Below are 15,360 nucleotides of genomic sequence, written 5' to 3' on the forward strand. Positions count from 1 at the left end.
CCAATATATATATATAATAACATCAATATCAACCATCTCATTGTTGACACCTGTGTTTTTCCAATTACAAGATAAAATACAGTCAGAGAAAACAATAAAAATGTCACCGTCTTGCTGTACTTACACCTGTAGCCACAGAGGGCGCTGTTCAGCAACACTTCTATAATCTCACTGTAAAGCTCATTTAAAACAACTGATAAATTGTGCTTTTTCCACTAAAACTTTTCCCTGACTTTTTTTAAATTTATAAATATGAGTGCTAGAAAACCTCAATGAGGTGAAAGACACTAAAAAGTCCCATAGATGGAGTTACTACATAATATATCTGGGTTTGTCATTAGGCCTTTGGTCCATTGTTAAGATAAAAATTCTGGTTGGTTCACTTTTAAAGAACCTCTCTGTTGAAAATATGTTTTATTACCTAATTATCATGGCCATATGGTGTTTCATATATGCTTGAAGACACGTCATGAACAACATACGTGAAAATTTCCACCTTATAACTGCAGGAGGTGCAGTTTTAAAGTCCATTGTAAGTCTGTATGTGACACTACTGGATTTGGACTGGCTTCCAAATAACAAACTGTGATTATTTTAAGGCTTGAGTGTGAATGTGTAGTCTGTCTCATTATAAATGCTAAGAAATGTAGTTTGAAGCTCCAAAAACACCTTGATATAACATTCATTTACTCAATAGCCAATAAGTTTAGAACAAAACTCCTGCCAACTTCTGGTGATCACATGTCCTTGTACCAAAACTAACAGTATGAAAATACTCCTCTCAGAAGGAATCAAGAATTCAAGGCTGGTCAGATAAGAAAGGCTTCTCTTGTTTAGTGGTTCAGCAGGTGTATGATAAAGCATGCAGAATACAAATACATGCATGCACACATAAAGCTTTTAAGCTGCAGAGATCCAAACAAAGAGAAGCTATTTTTAACAGCGTGAAACATTTTTTGTGTTTGCTGTAAGCAGTTATTCTCTGCATGCTGAGAATATAAAGAGTACATTGTCAAATATAGTAAAACAGCTCAGAAAACTACATTTGTAGACTGAGGAATAACTTGCAATGCAATCCAAGAATAAGTTCACGTATTTCCTCTGACTGCTTTACATTAATAACGCACATATACAGTTGATTTTGTGACTCCGGCTGAAGCTTTAAATCAACTAAGACACCCAAAATCAATGGTGCAGGAGAAAAAAAGCAGAAAATAAAGTATGCTGACACATTCCTTTGCACTGTGTGAAACAGATAATGCAACATCCCATCAGTCAAGGACGTTCTTTCTTATCTTCCATTTGAGTGCCAACAACAGAATGCTTTTTCTTGCAGACTTCACTCAGACCCAGATAGCTGCAGAGCCAAACAAATATGTGTGAGAACAAGGAAAGTCGCTGCACAGAATCCATTTTCTGGAGCTAACTGGGAACTCATCCTTTCTTGGAACCAGTAAAAATCGTCCAACCTTCTTTCTGGAAGATATTTTTTTCCCAGCAGCGGTTATTGCAGAGTACAGTCATGGTGTCCTGTGCTGTCTTTCTTTTCTGGATCCACGTTCTGACTGAAGGCTCCAGGGGAGAGGAGCTGCCCCGGGAGGATGTGCTGGCCTGGTTCAGACAGCGAGTTCTGGACGGCCTCGGGCTGGAAGGACCTCCTCTGCCGGGTCCTGATGGGGACGTGGCGCCGGCGGGGTCGAGGCACCTCCATCAGAGGGCCCCCAGGATGAGCAGAACGACGTGGGTCAGTCATGAAACCCGTCCGGATCAGGAGGCATCCCAAATGATTCTGTTCCCCGGATCTGGTAAGAAGCTTTTTTTTCTTCCGGAAAACTCCTCGAAACCACTTTCATGAGACTTTATTTTGATTTTTTACAAATCATTTACTGAAACATACATTTCACTGCAGCTTTCAATTAACATCATCAATTTCCAGACAAGTGCACTGTTTATCAGCTGTGTTCCTAGGGAAGTGTGAGCTCTTTAGACTATAAATGAAAACAATTTGCTTTTTTTTAAAAAGAATTTAAATGAACAGCAGTTGCTCAGCAGGCACAAGACATAAAAAAGAAGGCACACTGATGAGTCTAAATTATGATTATGTCAAAATTTTACATTGAAAATGTGATTTGTTTTATATATATATATATATATATATATATATATATAATATATATATATATATATATATATATATATATATATATATATACACACCTTTAACTGCTGTTCAAAAGTTTGGTGTCACTTAGAAATGTGCTTATTTTTGAAAGAAAAGCAGTTTTTTCAATGACGATAACATTAAATTTATCAGAAATACAGTCTAAACATTGTTAATGTGCTAAATGACTATTCTAGCTGGAAATGGCTGATTTTTAATAGAATATCTCCATAGGGGTACAGAGGAACATTTCCTTAAAGAAAATATTAGAAGTTTTACTGATATATATCTAGTCACTTTGGATATATTTAGGTTTTTTTTTTGGAAGATTTTTACTCTTTTTTTGAAAATATTTCTTGCCAAATTTGGGGGATTTTTTTTTTAATAAAACCTTTAAGGAATTATTGGAATTTTCTTCCTGAAGGTTTTGCAAATTTTCAGAAACTTGGGGAATTTTTGTTGAATTTTGGGATTTTTTTCAGACAAGGAAACAATATTTTTTTGGTGCCTGTAAATGAAGACAACAGGAGGGCTCAAGAAAAAATTGTGCAGTACTGCTGTTCCACCACTGGAGGTCAGAAAAAAGCTAAATTTCATTGGGTTATTCCTTCAAAATGACCCTCCATTGAGGACTTTGTGCCTAGAAATTCCTCAGTGTGTTGTTCTGATGTGATTTCTGTCCTTGCAGACTCCAGCTGTGCCACATCCTCTCCAGGGGAAACCACAAACACACACTTCACGTATCACTTCCAGCCTTCCATCGACATCCATGCCACTGTGGCCACATCTGCTCACCTCTGGTTCCACGCAGGAGAAGCGTCCACAGCCAACTCCTCCTCCCCGCTGTTCATGCTCACTTCCTCCCAGCAGCTCCTTCAGGCAGCAGCGGCTCCATCGGCCATCAGCCCTGACGGATGGTTCACCTACCAGCTGGATCGCAGCCTGCTGACCCCGGTGGCTGAAGGTCCGTTCCTGCTGCAGGTCCACTGTGCGGCCTGCCGGTGTCAAGACGACCAACCAGACAAGACGCCCTTCCTCCACATCCACATCCGGCCTCGCGGCCCGGTCCGCTCACCCCGCCGAGCAGCAGCCACCATCCCCTGGTCTCCTTCTGCCGTCTACCTTCTGCAGCGGCCCTCCCAGGAGAGACCCGAGCACAGCGACTGCCAGCGAGCGCAGATCGAAATCAGCTTCGAGGAGTTGGGCTGGGACAGCTGGATCGTCCACCCCAAGGTGCTGACTTTCTACTACTGTCACGGGAACTGCTCGGCCGAGGGTCGAACCACGGCGATGCTGGGGATCAGTCAGTGCTGCGCTCCGGTCCCGGGCACCATGAAGTCCCTAAAGATCACCACGACGTCTGACGGCGGCTACTCCTTCAAGTATGAGACCCTGCCCAATATTATACCTGAAGAGTGCACCTGTATCTGATCTGAGAGTTTCAGAATTCACCTTTCAGCTGGTGCTTATTCCAGACGATAAATCACTCTGTAGTGTACTGGTTTTTATGTTGTATTTGATTTACTCTGCAGTTAGAATTCAAAAAAAATGGCTGTCAATAAAACATCCTTTGAAAAATACATTGAAATTAAAGGATCTCATACAGATAGAACAGCTACCAGCTAATTTCTTCCTCTGCATTGCAACAAATCAAGCAGCACTAACCATATTGTACTGTACTTTGTCACTTTTCCAGTATATGAACAAAACCCCAGTTAGATTTATGCAGTGTAGAATGGAGACTCGCATTTTTTACGTAGCTATTGTGCTATTTCACCATGCAGATCTGTTTTTGGTTGTAAGATTTGACCTTTCATCACCAAAAAGATGAAAACTGTCCGCAGCAGAAAATCCCAGACAAGTGGAACATTGTTTCTAGGTCTGATAAACACCAAAAAAGACCTGATAATCATGAAAGGATTCTGTTGTATGGCTGCCAAAGATTTAGAGGTGGATACAAAAATCTCAGCACATGCAATCAAGTTGTTTCGCTTTTTGCAGTTTTAACACTTGCCCAGTAGATTTCTTACAATAAGGTAATGATTTTTTTTTGTATTACAATTTTATGCTTAAATATGCCAATCGGGCATTAAATATCTGAAAAGGTACTAATTTGCATTGATTTCTAGAAGAGTTTATAGACATAATAATGTCAAAGGTTCTCCCATTGGGAATGTTGGATGTCTCTTGAAATCCAAAAATATTGTCAGCAGCCCAAAAATAAATCCAGTTTGGTATTCAGGAATAACATGTTCTATAAGTCAGGCTATAAATGACACATAAAGTCACTCAGAAAACCCACAGAATGTAGATAAGAATGAAACTTGAAATTTTAGTCTGTTTAGGTTCTAATGAAAATTTTGGCGAAAGAAACTTATTTTGAAAGAGGTGAATTTCCACACATTCTCACTTTAAATTGTTGGATTCATAAATACACAAATAAAGATATCATCATGAGGTTTCTCCAGTAAAAGCAATTTTTTTGTATTTCATTTTCTTTCTGTATTTTCGACGGATGGAAAATAGCCCAAAATCTCAATACTGTCCAATGCATGAATAAATCCTAGCCTGTTTTGTCTTTCTTTCAGGTTCTTTTAACTGATAAAGTGTCACTTTTCATATCACACAATTATCTCACTAAGTCTTATCAAAGTTTGCTTCTGTGTCGTTGCTTAATAAACTCCAATAAATAGATAAAACCAGTATTTTATCATCTTTCCTTGGTGTTTTTCTTCCTCTCCTGCCCTTTAGAGGCGCTGTAGCCTACTTTAAACCTGAAACACTTCACAGCTGAACCTTCAAACTGTCTGAAGTCCGAGTAAAGTGAAATGCGAAAACACGTTGCATGTAAATGTCAACAAAGATGGATTCTGTGTTCCTGTGTTTTCCTCTTTATGAAATCATTTTTACAATTTAAACTCTGTTCCTGGTCTGTGCTGATAAATTAACTGATTTGTAGGTGGATTCTCTCAGTGGGGAAAATATTAGATTTTACATACATTTTAACAGAAAAAAGTCACACTGAGGCATCTGAGTAATATCTAGCACAAAAAATTCCTTTGGTATTAAAAAAGTTTTATCTCAGACAACAAAAAACTTGAAAAAGTATATATTTGACTTAAAATCATGAAACTATAAAGTGTTGACTGTGTCTATGCAACTTCTGCTAGCTGGTATGTCCTGTTTAAATTACAAAAAATGTATACATTTATAGAAGTATGTTTTATTTTGAAAAGCCATCATATTTCTCAAACCCTTGATCAGTTTCTTTTAGTACCTGAGCTTTTACTAAGAAAATGTAGCTTCACAGAAGCATTGTTTGTCCGTCGCTATGGAACTGAGAAAAAGTTCAATCTAGAACTACTCACTAGCCTCTGTTACTGGGTGTGGACTCTTATTTTGAAAGTGAACCCAAAAGTACAGGTTTGCCCTTTATGTGTTTGAAAAAGACAGAGAAGTTTTTTTTTTTGTAAGCTCCTTTGAACATCACGTAGATTTAGTTTTGACAGTAAACTAACTTTTTTCAGCAACTACTCTTAGCCTTGTTAGGACTTTGGATAACAGTTTGAGCTGTTTTCATGTTTTAATTCACCGATAGTTGGAATTTGTTGATTCGCATGTTCTATATTGTAGATTATAATTCAATGACATGATGAGAAATAACAATGAAAATCTCCAGCTTTTGTCATTAATAGTTCCTCAGATATTGTCGTTCAGCCTCAAATTTCAATTTGTGAAAAAAAAATGTGCTAAAAGTGGGCCAAAAGGCTTATCTTAGTTAAAAAATGTCTCGAAAAGTATTTGATATGTGGAGCAAAAATTCCACAGATATGTTTAACATTGATGGTTAATGGTAAGAAAAAATTTCAAGCAAATCAGAGATGGTGGAGCAGAAAAACCATGATGATTTGAAATGGTTTTAGTAGTTTATGGAAAGCAGGAATTTATGGCAAAGCTGTTGTATTGGATTGAATTAGATCACACAGGAGAGTAATTCTTAATGTGTTTGCATGAAAAGGTATAAAGTCTTTAATGTTGTTTTTTTTCCATAATTCTTTTGTATTTAATGTCCTTTGTTCATGAACATAAATAAATGGATGCTTATAAATGAAATGATTTCAATGTCTTCTTCAGTCTTCAGCTGCAAAAAAATTGCTGAAAAATTCTGCTTTATTTCAGTTTGGTGTATACATTTTGAATTGAGGATTCTGGGAACTCTCAGCTTTCTGATGTCACAGTTACCGTGTGATATCAGCAGAGAGGTATTAAACACCAGAACCCAACAGTCAATTGTCAGAACCAACCATTGCGAGCAAACCAGCGACAGCTAAGAAACCACAGCGAGGAATTCAGCAAACCAACAAAACCACCAAACTTCTTCCAGAACTTTAGTGTTCTTCAAGAAGCCACAACCTTTACAAACCACCTACAACTACTGCAGGTTTGTTACACTTTCTGTATTTTTCAACACCTCTGTTGAACTTTTCCAGTACCATGGCTAACAGGTACAATCCCAACCGCCGAGGAGGGATGGTCGGCACCACTTACCGTGGCCCAAACAGCACCACGAACTAACCCTGCTAGGCCCCAAAGCTCCCGTGGCGCCTCTCAGGAAGAAACCCAACTACCTGAGCGAGCACAACCCACAACATGAGCATTCGTATCAAGGAGCTCATGGCTGAGAACCAGCAGTACTCCTACAAGGTGCTGAGCTCCAAAGCCAGGATCGGCCACCTGAGGAGCTTCTGCGGGAGAAAGAGAAGGAGCTACGAGGGACCAACGCCAGCAGAACCAGGAGAGAATCTCTGTCCTGGAAATGAAGCTCAGAGAGAGCGAGGAGGCCAAAGAACCCCATGGAGAAGCATCATCGAGTCCGAACAAACAACAGGACTTTGAGGTCTCCATTGACAATATGAAAACATCATCCATGAATTGGGGGAGACTACATGGACGACGTGGATGAGATGAACGAGCAGCTGGGAACTTAAAGACAAAGAGATCCTGAGACTCAAAGAGGAGAACCAGAGTCTATCTGATGCTCTCAAAGCTGCCCACAACCTGCAGAGAGATGAAGATAAATCTCTGGAAGACAATAAAGAGCTGCAAGATCAGAGAAAGGCCCTCGACAAGGAAGAGAAGAGGCGCAGAGAGACAAGAAACTGCTGCAAGAGGAGAAGATCTTCTGAAGAAGCAGCAACAAGAAGTCCTGACAAATCAGAAAGAGCTTGAACAGAAGGGCAAAGAACTGCAAGAAGAGAAGTTCTTTCTGGAGAAACAGCAAGAAGAACTCCAGACAAATCAGAAAGACCTCCAGGACAAGAAAAAAGAACTGGAGCAGGAAAAGACAGAAATGGAGGTGAAGTATGAGAATCTGCAGAACGAGAACCAAGAACTGAAGCAGCAGAAAACAGAAACAGACGACAGAAACAAAGAGCTACAAGAAGCCAAGATGAAGCTGCGGCAAGAGATTCAAAACCTGGAGACGAAGCAGCAAGAAAAGGAGCAAAACAAGAGGAAGAAGAAGAAGAAGGTGGCCTGCTGGAGCTGGCTGTTCAGGAAGTTCTGAGGTGGACGAGGCTGATGAGCTTCCTCTGACTCACCCCTTCCTCATCCCTCACTCCCCCTTTTTCTCCGTCCTTCAACTCTCATCCTCTTTTTTGCTTCTACCTCCCCCATCTTTCCCCCATCTCATCTTCACCTCTCTATCCTCCATCTCATCTTCAACTATCCTCCATCTCATCTTCACCACCTCTCTATCCTCCATCTCATCTTCACCTCTCTACTCCTCCCTCCATCATCCAAAAAAACCTTCCTCACCTCACCGCAAATCCCAGCAAAAAAGATCTCTAAAAAAAAATTAAAAAAAAACTCAAAAATATTTCTTTATGTTCCTGCATATTCACCATGTTATTTATTACCTCAGTTCAATTACCAGTGTTGCTTTTCACTCTTCTATTTTAGCTGTAATTTAATTCACTTATTTTATTTCAGTAATGTGAATGACAGCTTACTTGCAGATATACTAATGTCTACAATAAAAGAATGTCAGTCCCCAGCAATAATCTCAAAAAAGAAACGCATTAATCCACCATGTTTTCCTCAGAAAAACTCTGACCTCATGTATTATATGTGATTTTATCTACTGTATATGATTACCAGCACTTACTGCTAAGAAAAGTCTCCATTTTCTTATATTTTGGTGGCAGTTTTGTTCATCACTTGTAGTTTACTAAATCTACAGGAGCATTCTTTCTAGTAAAAATATAGATTTTAAGTGGAATTTAAGTTTCAGTTGAACAAGGTCTTGACTTCTACTCTGCATTTCTGTAACATTTTTGTACTGATGTTTTAGAAATATTTACAATAAAGAATCAAAACCATAAAGCAGAACCAGAGATATATTTGTTTTCCTACACATCTTTCTTCTCTGTCAAAACCCAACGCCTACATTACCCACAATGCAACAGTTTGCACAATTTGATGTAAATGTGTAATATTTCAATTTTGGGTGAAATATTTTAATTACATGTACAATATTTAACTTTCATGTACAGCGTGGTATTATAATGTGCAGTAATTCATTATCTTATGTAATATTTTACTACTTTATATTTTTTTTAACTTAGAATTACTTCTTTAAAAATACAGACTTTATGACATTATGACAGTTATTCAAAATGATGGTATAGTTTTATTGTTCTTTATTATAGTCAAAATCAAAGCAAAATAGCAAGTACCTAGAAATTATTTACTAATTATTTGAATTTAGTGATTAGATTTTTAGATGTGGAAATTATTTACAGTTTCAATCAGGTTTTTTTTTTTTTTTACAGTTAAGACCTGAATAGGCATTAATTTATCTTTTTTCTTAAAGAAATATCTTCACACGAATGTTTAACAAAACATGGTGTAACAAAGAATAAAATATGACAAAAATGTCAAACTTTTTTACTGTCCAAACTTCCTCTCTGTGGTCAGCTGACTTTACGTCGCTGGTTGGTCATGTGACAAACCAGGAAGCGCCTCATCAGGAAAAACAACTTAAAATACACGATAGTTGACTTTTGAAGATGATTTCATGCACTTCCTGTAAATACAGCAAACGTCAACTATAACACAGTATGTGAACGTTTCTATTTGTGTTAGTTTGTGTTTGTTTCCCAGTGATTTGTCGGTATTTTGTCCTGTAACAGAGCTCACTAACCCTAATCCTACCCTTTTCCACCAAGAAGAACCAGGTGCTAGTTCAGCGCTGGTGCTTAGTTGGTTCAAACCTCGCAACTTCTAAGAACCGGTTTGCTTTTCCGTTGGCAAAGAGCCAAGTTAGAGCCACGTCATTGCGTCACTGTAAAACGTCAGTACGCCACTGCATACGTGCAAACACAACAGGGATGCCTCTGAGTGAACAGAGTGGGAATATTCATGAGAACCATCTGTGGCTTAAAGAACAACCACAAAATCAAATCTATGCGTTGGACATGAATATTTCAAAATTAATACAACAAGAAGGATGGCTTTAGATTTACACCACACAGGCAAGAGTCCTGCTATAAATAAAGAACAGACTTTTCAAATGCCAAGCCACCTTTCCAGATTTCTTTATGTTTAAGTGTTTTCATCTCACCTAAATCCACCGGCAGTTCCTGGGGCATCACCCGGGGGATGTTCTCCAGAAGCACCCCACCAGTGATGTGAGCGAAGGCTTTGACAGATCCACAGGATCCTGAGCAGGAGCAGGCGACTGTTGATCTTTGTTGGAGTCAGAAAAACCTCCCCTGAAAGCAGAGCTACAGTGAAATGATTTCAGTTGCTGTTTAAACAGCTGAAAATTATCAGTAAAATGTCAAAAAGTAAAATGAAAACATTTTTTTTCTTTTCTGAGCAACAAATCATCCTGATAACATCCCAAAGATTTTAAGTTCACAATAAAAAATCCTTACATTAGAGAAGCTGGAACTGGGGACTATGTTTTTGTTTTGTTTAATGGAAAACAATGATTATTCTTTGTTTGCTACCAAACTTCACATCCTATTTTCAAAAAACAGTCCAGCTTTTCAGTCACAGCTCATCTTTTTGTATGAAAAAGCATACTGTGATGAGTTTGAAGACTATTTAATTTATATAAACTGTCCTTGACGATGGCCAGACGGCCGGCTAATACATTTCTAGGCATCATCATGCTTTTAGAAATAAAAATTCAAATGTTAAATTCTTCTAATAATCTTTTCCTGTCCTGATCTACCTGTTATAACGTGTTCCTGATGCATTCTTGTTTTTCAAGAACTGTGTAGTTCAGGTGGCCATTTCTTGACTTAATCCAAGTTACAGAGTACAAAAGAAGTCAGAATACATCTATCCAACATCACTTAAGGGTCAAATGGTTCAAAGTTACATCACCTCTTTATAACGGCACTATGTCTGAGCTGACAAGCAGAATATTTCCTTTTATGAACCATCAGATGCAAATACTTCAGAAAGACTGTTGGAAATAAAGTAGAAACTCAATGCAACAAACATGAATACAAGCTACCAAGACCTGTTACCACTGAAACTAAATTGTGTACAGTTGTTTATTTTTAAGCATCCTCACTACAAGAACATGGTTATTACTGTAACAGACTATGTTTACACCCTGCTTTTTATAAAACACGCTGCTGCTAAACTGCATTTCACTGTACTCTGTTCAATGTCAGGAAAGTTGAATGTAATCTAATAAAAGTCTACAGGCTCTGAATCTGTACTGAGTCACTGTGGTGCTTTAACTGAATGCTAACACCTTGCTAACATTTTATAATTAGCACTAAACACAAATAAGGCTGATGGGAATGTCATGTTTGCAAAACTCTGCCGTCTGTTGGACCAGGAAGTGGAAAAAATTCATTACCTATTGAGTTGTTTAACTATGTTGACAGTAAATTGTGTAAATGTGTCATCATAAAATAGTGGAGTTAGTTTACAGAACATACATATATTGTATTCCTTTGTACATCCTGCAACTGGACAGTAAAAACTGATTAGACAACTGCGCCTAGGTTTATCCCTTGTGTTGAACATCAGGGGGTGTAGTCCGCTTATTATACAGATTTATGGACACGTGGAAACAAGGTGGGTTTTAGTTGCCAGCATGGAACTACCCACCTGCCCTTGTTGCTACAAAATTAAACAGCAAAAGTCTCCAGCTAGTGGCACAGACAGATACTACAGCTACATATACATGTAAGTGTTTATTATCTGGGAAAAAGGTGTCAGCAAATACTAAACATGACATGACTCAGGTAATCGTTACCCAGCAGAGCACATCCAGCCTTCTCACAGGCCTTTGCGATGCCGCTGACCACTGAGGCGGCTACATCGATGTCCAGCCTGATGCAGGTAAAGTCACGGAGGAAGAAGAGCGGCTCGACAGCCTGAGCGAGAACATCGTTCACACACATGGCCACCAGGTCCTGACCAAGACCGTCAAGCTGCCTGCAGGCCTGGACGATCTGATGAAGAAAGAAATCATTTTTTAAGCAAAACTCTTGCAGTTGGGACACTTTCTGGCCCCAAATTTTTAAACAGTGACAACAAATTACTGATTGAAAAAAATCACAATGTTTAACAGAGGGAGGATTACTGTTTATCACCTAACATATCCTCTTAATTACCTAAATGTTTAGATTCAATTAACTGAAATTGCACCTTCAGCTTGGTCCCAACTCCATCTGTCCCAAATCCTGCAGCCTTCAGGTCAAACAGCCCAGCAAAGCCCCCGAGCTCTGCACTACACCCTGATGAAAACAAAAAAACTCTTCACTCTTGCTTTCCCTTAATGCTTCATTTACTCTTTCTAATTTAACTCTGTTTACATTGCAGCTGCTGAATTTATCTAAACAAAACAGACATAAAAATCACAGCATTGACGACCGCGGTTACTGAAAACGCTGCAATTTGTTTCCCAATGAGAAAAAAGTTTCAGTCAGCAGCTTGAACAACAAAACACTGTCTGCTGGATTCAGGAAAATAGGATTAAAGGTTCCTCCAGGTGCTGTTCATGTCTGACACACAAGCATCTAATCAGGATTTAGGTTTACAAGACATTATTTCATGCTCAGGCTTTAGTTTTTGACATGAGAATACAGTTACCGGGGCGGGATGCTGCCTTCACCAGAGGTTTGATCATTTCCACGTTTGTCTGCAGCTAATAGGAAAGATGCTTCAAATCAGCAGGAAATCCGTAGTTGTGGATTTGTGTGTTAAATTAATAGAATTATTTTCTTGGAAAGTAGGACACATGCAGGACCAAAGAGAAGTTTATTGCTCTAATTTCATTGCTCTACATCAGAGCTACTCAACTTCACATTGCTCACAGAAAAATATCTCTGTTTCCGTGGGTCACAGTCTAAAAATGAATAATTTAATACGACTGAATTATATAAAAGACATTTAAATAATTAAGGTAATATTCAATTGCAAAATATTTTAAGTAGCATGTAGCAATTATCATTTTGCACTACTGTGCTTATATATATATTTTTTATATGTGTAAATATCTGGATATACTTTTTAATCTTTATTTTTATCCCTACTATCATTTTTTTCTTCTTTCTATAGTTATCTTATTATTCTCTTTCCTTATTCCTAGGGTGACACCAATGGCTGAATCCAAATTCCCTTCATGTTGTGTACATATCTGGCCAATAAAGCTGACTCTGATTATAAACACAGCTGTTTTGGTGATCTATCTTTTTCTTTTTTTTTTTTTTGAGCCATGAGGTATAACGAAATGAAATTAAATAACTTATGTGTCATTCCAGAATTGGAGGACATTACATGTACAAAATATTAAAACATGCAGTTGTGTGAAGTTACTTGTCCTGAGACCAAATCTAAAAACAATAGGAGAAAATAATGTTTTAAAATACCAAATAAGTCTGGAGTTCCCCCTAAAATTATATTTTTCTCATCCCACCCCTGATAACTACATTGAATCTCAAATAAAACAGTCAAAATGAAATTTAAACCCTTAAATCTCCCTTTATTTGGTATTATTTTTTCATTGATGTCTCTTGCAATTGTGGGAACATTTTTTTAAATGAACATCACATATTTTAAATAAGTACTATGCATGGAACGTGTGTCCCACAACAACCGTGTTAGCAGAACCTTTCTTAGCTGGTAGAAGAAGAAAACAGTGAATCACATGATACGCTGGAATTTAAATTCTTCTTACTGTTTTCCATCAGTAGGTTTGTCCTCTTGGTCAGCAATACCAGCTAGCTAAATATCTACCTAGCTTCTGCTCCTGAGAAAAAGCTAACAATAGCATGGATTAGCAACCCTGTTACTGTGATTAGAGTGGGGTTAGCAAACAACAAATAAAACATGGAATAAAATGGCACCATTGATGTGTAAGCTGAGTCAATCAAGCTTTTGATAGTTTATTACATATTTTTTGATGAATATGTAGCAGGAAAAAGAGAAGGTTTATTTTTCAAAAATGTTGAAGCCCAAATGTCCTCCCATTCTGGAATGATCCATAGCTGTGCATTATTCACAGAAATTGTTCATGGTAACGCTGGAGAGTAGCACGCTCTGAAACGGACTGTTTCTGGCAAAGAAGGCACACTGGCTTGTTATTTACCTCCACAAACGCAAATTCTTCCTCACACGACTGCTGAAACGTCCTGAGTTCATCACATACAACTAGCGTTTCACTTTGCCCGGCAGCCATGAACTCTACGGCGATTAGACTTCTTTTGAGTTTTAATAGCGGTTAGCAAACAACCTCTTGGTGCATTACCGCCACCAATTGGTACAGTCCCACAATTGCAACACTGACCTGCCTGTTGTCCGTTGGTCAAACATATCTCCCTCTGGCGTCAGCATTTCATAAACTATTTTGTCCTCATTAAAAGTAGAAATATATATTTACTGCTAACAATAATGGTAAGTATCCATCAACTGAAAATGGCCCGCTTGATGGGCGGGTCACTAGTGGGCCACAAGGTGGTCACGTGACAGATGCGTTGGACCAACATGGCGGCTCGGTTGGAAACTTTCTGATAACGAAAACAGTTCAGCAAAAAGTATTTCTGAAAGCACTGGAGGCAATAAATAAGCTCAAAACAGTCATATATTACACGGGTTATAATGGGATTTGAAAGACGTTGTGTTTGTAAAAATCGTCCAAATCACAGTATTTAACCGAACCACAAATGTAAAAAGAGAGAACTTTCACCTTTCCCACTGCCCTTGAACAACTCAACTGTGATGTGCCTTTCTGTTGGAAAACTTACCTAAACCTGACCAAAAGCTGAACCAAAAATTCATGGTATTTCATCAAAATCACTCATCAAAAAAAGATTTTCACTCAAAACCTTTGATTATCTTTGCTTTGCCCTTCCATTGATGTTGGAATAAACTTCTCGTTTCTTCTCTTCTGCCTTCATCATTTCCTCCTTCACAAACTATTAAATATAAAGCTTTTTACACAGTTCCATTTACTAAATAACTGATTGTTCCACATTTTTACTTAAAAGAAGTACAGAAATGACAGACAACATTAAGAGAGCTTTTATATGTTGTTATTCTTATGAATAAAAATATGAATATTACAAATACAGTTAACAAATATTTGTTGCATCTTTTACCACAGAGATGAGGAGACTGATGAGGAAAGAGAAAGATGTTTATTTTGTTAAGGCGGCTGCAATTCATCACCAAGAGAAAATATGTTTAAAGACCTTTTTTATTAAAATCCACCTCAGATTCCTGAGTGTTGATATTAAAACATGAGTTAATTATTTTCTGTTTCACAAAGCGGAAAAGGAAAACCAACTTATAAATGTTGTATCTGCAGCTTCTGACCAGGATGGATTTTGATAATAGAATACTTTAAGTTTAAAAATGAAACATATCCTCAAGAACATTGAATTTTAAATTTTTGATGAGTGTAAAAGGTTCATATTTGTCCAATTCCTAAAGAAGACATACACAATAAAGTGACTTCATCACAGTATCATGGTGTGAAGCTTAGATCTGGTTCTTTATCATGACAGAGCTGCACATCACAGATGAGTTGACAGTCTGACGATTGTTTCTGTTTTTACTGTTTCTGTTTCTGATAGAAAAGAATGACTGTACCTGTGATCTGGACTCCTTTCTGGTAGGAACCGGAGTAACCGGCGCTGGCCATGTGGTCAGAGAGGAGGAGCTTT

At 38.0% G+C, this 15,360-nt stretch overlaps 2 protein-coding genes across 2 annotated transcripts; one reads left to right on the forward strand and one right to left on the reverse strand.

The window, feature by feature from the left end:
* Nucleotides 1-1,513: 1,513 nt before the first annotated feature.
* On the forward strand, nucleotides 1,514-4,844 carry LOC129348247 (inhibin alpha chain-like). Its single transcript, XM_055008169.1, has 2 exons — nucleotides 1,514-1,805; nucleotides 2,850-4,844. Exons 1-2 carry the CDS (start codon nucleotides 1,523-1,525, stop codon nucleotides 3,590-3,592), a joined length of 1,026 nt encoding a protein of 341 aa, XP_054864144.1. The 5' UTR covers nucleotides 1,514-1,522; the 3' UTR covers nucleotides 3,593-4,844.
* A 4,937-nt stretch (nucleotides 4,845-9,781) lies between these two features.
* Nucleotides 9,782-15,338, reverse strand: LOC118471134 (trifunctional purine biosynthetic protein adenosine-3-like). The gene is made up of 4 exons (XM_055008082.1): nucleotides 15,287-15,338; nucleotides 11,843-11,931; nucleotides 11,448-11,646; nucleotides 9,782-9,948 (listed from the first exon to the last, which is right to left on the reverse strand). Exons 1-4 carry the CDS (start codon nucleotides 15,336-15,338, stop codon nucleotides 9,782-9,784), a joined length of 507 nt encoding a protein of 168 aa, XP_054864057.1.
* Between the last annotated feature and the right edge of the window lie 22 nt (nucleotides 15,339-15,360).

The sequence above is a fragment of the Amphiprion ocellaris genome, chromosome 24 (genome assembly GCF_022539595.1).
Source record: "Amphiprion ocellaris isolate individual 3 ecotype Okinawa chromosome 24, ASM2253959v1, whole genome shotgun sequence".
NCBI lineage: Eukaryota > Metazoa > Chordata > Actinopteri > Pomacentridae > Amphiprion > Amphiprion ocellaris.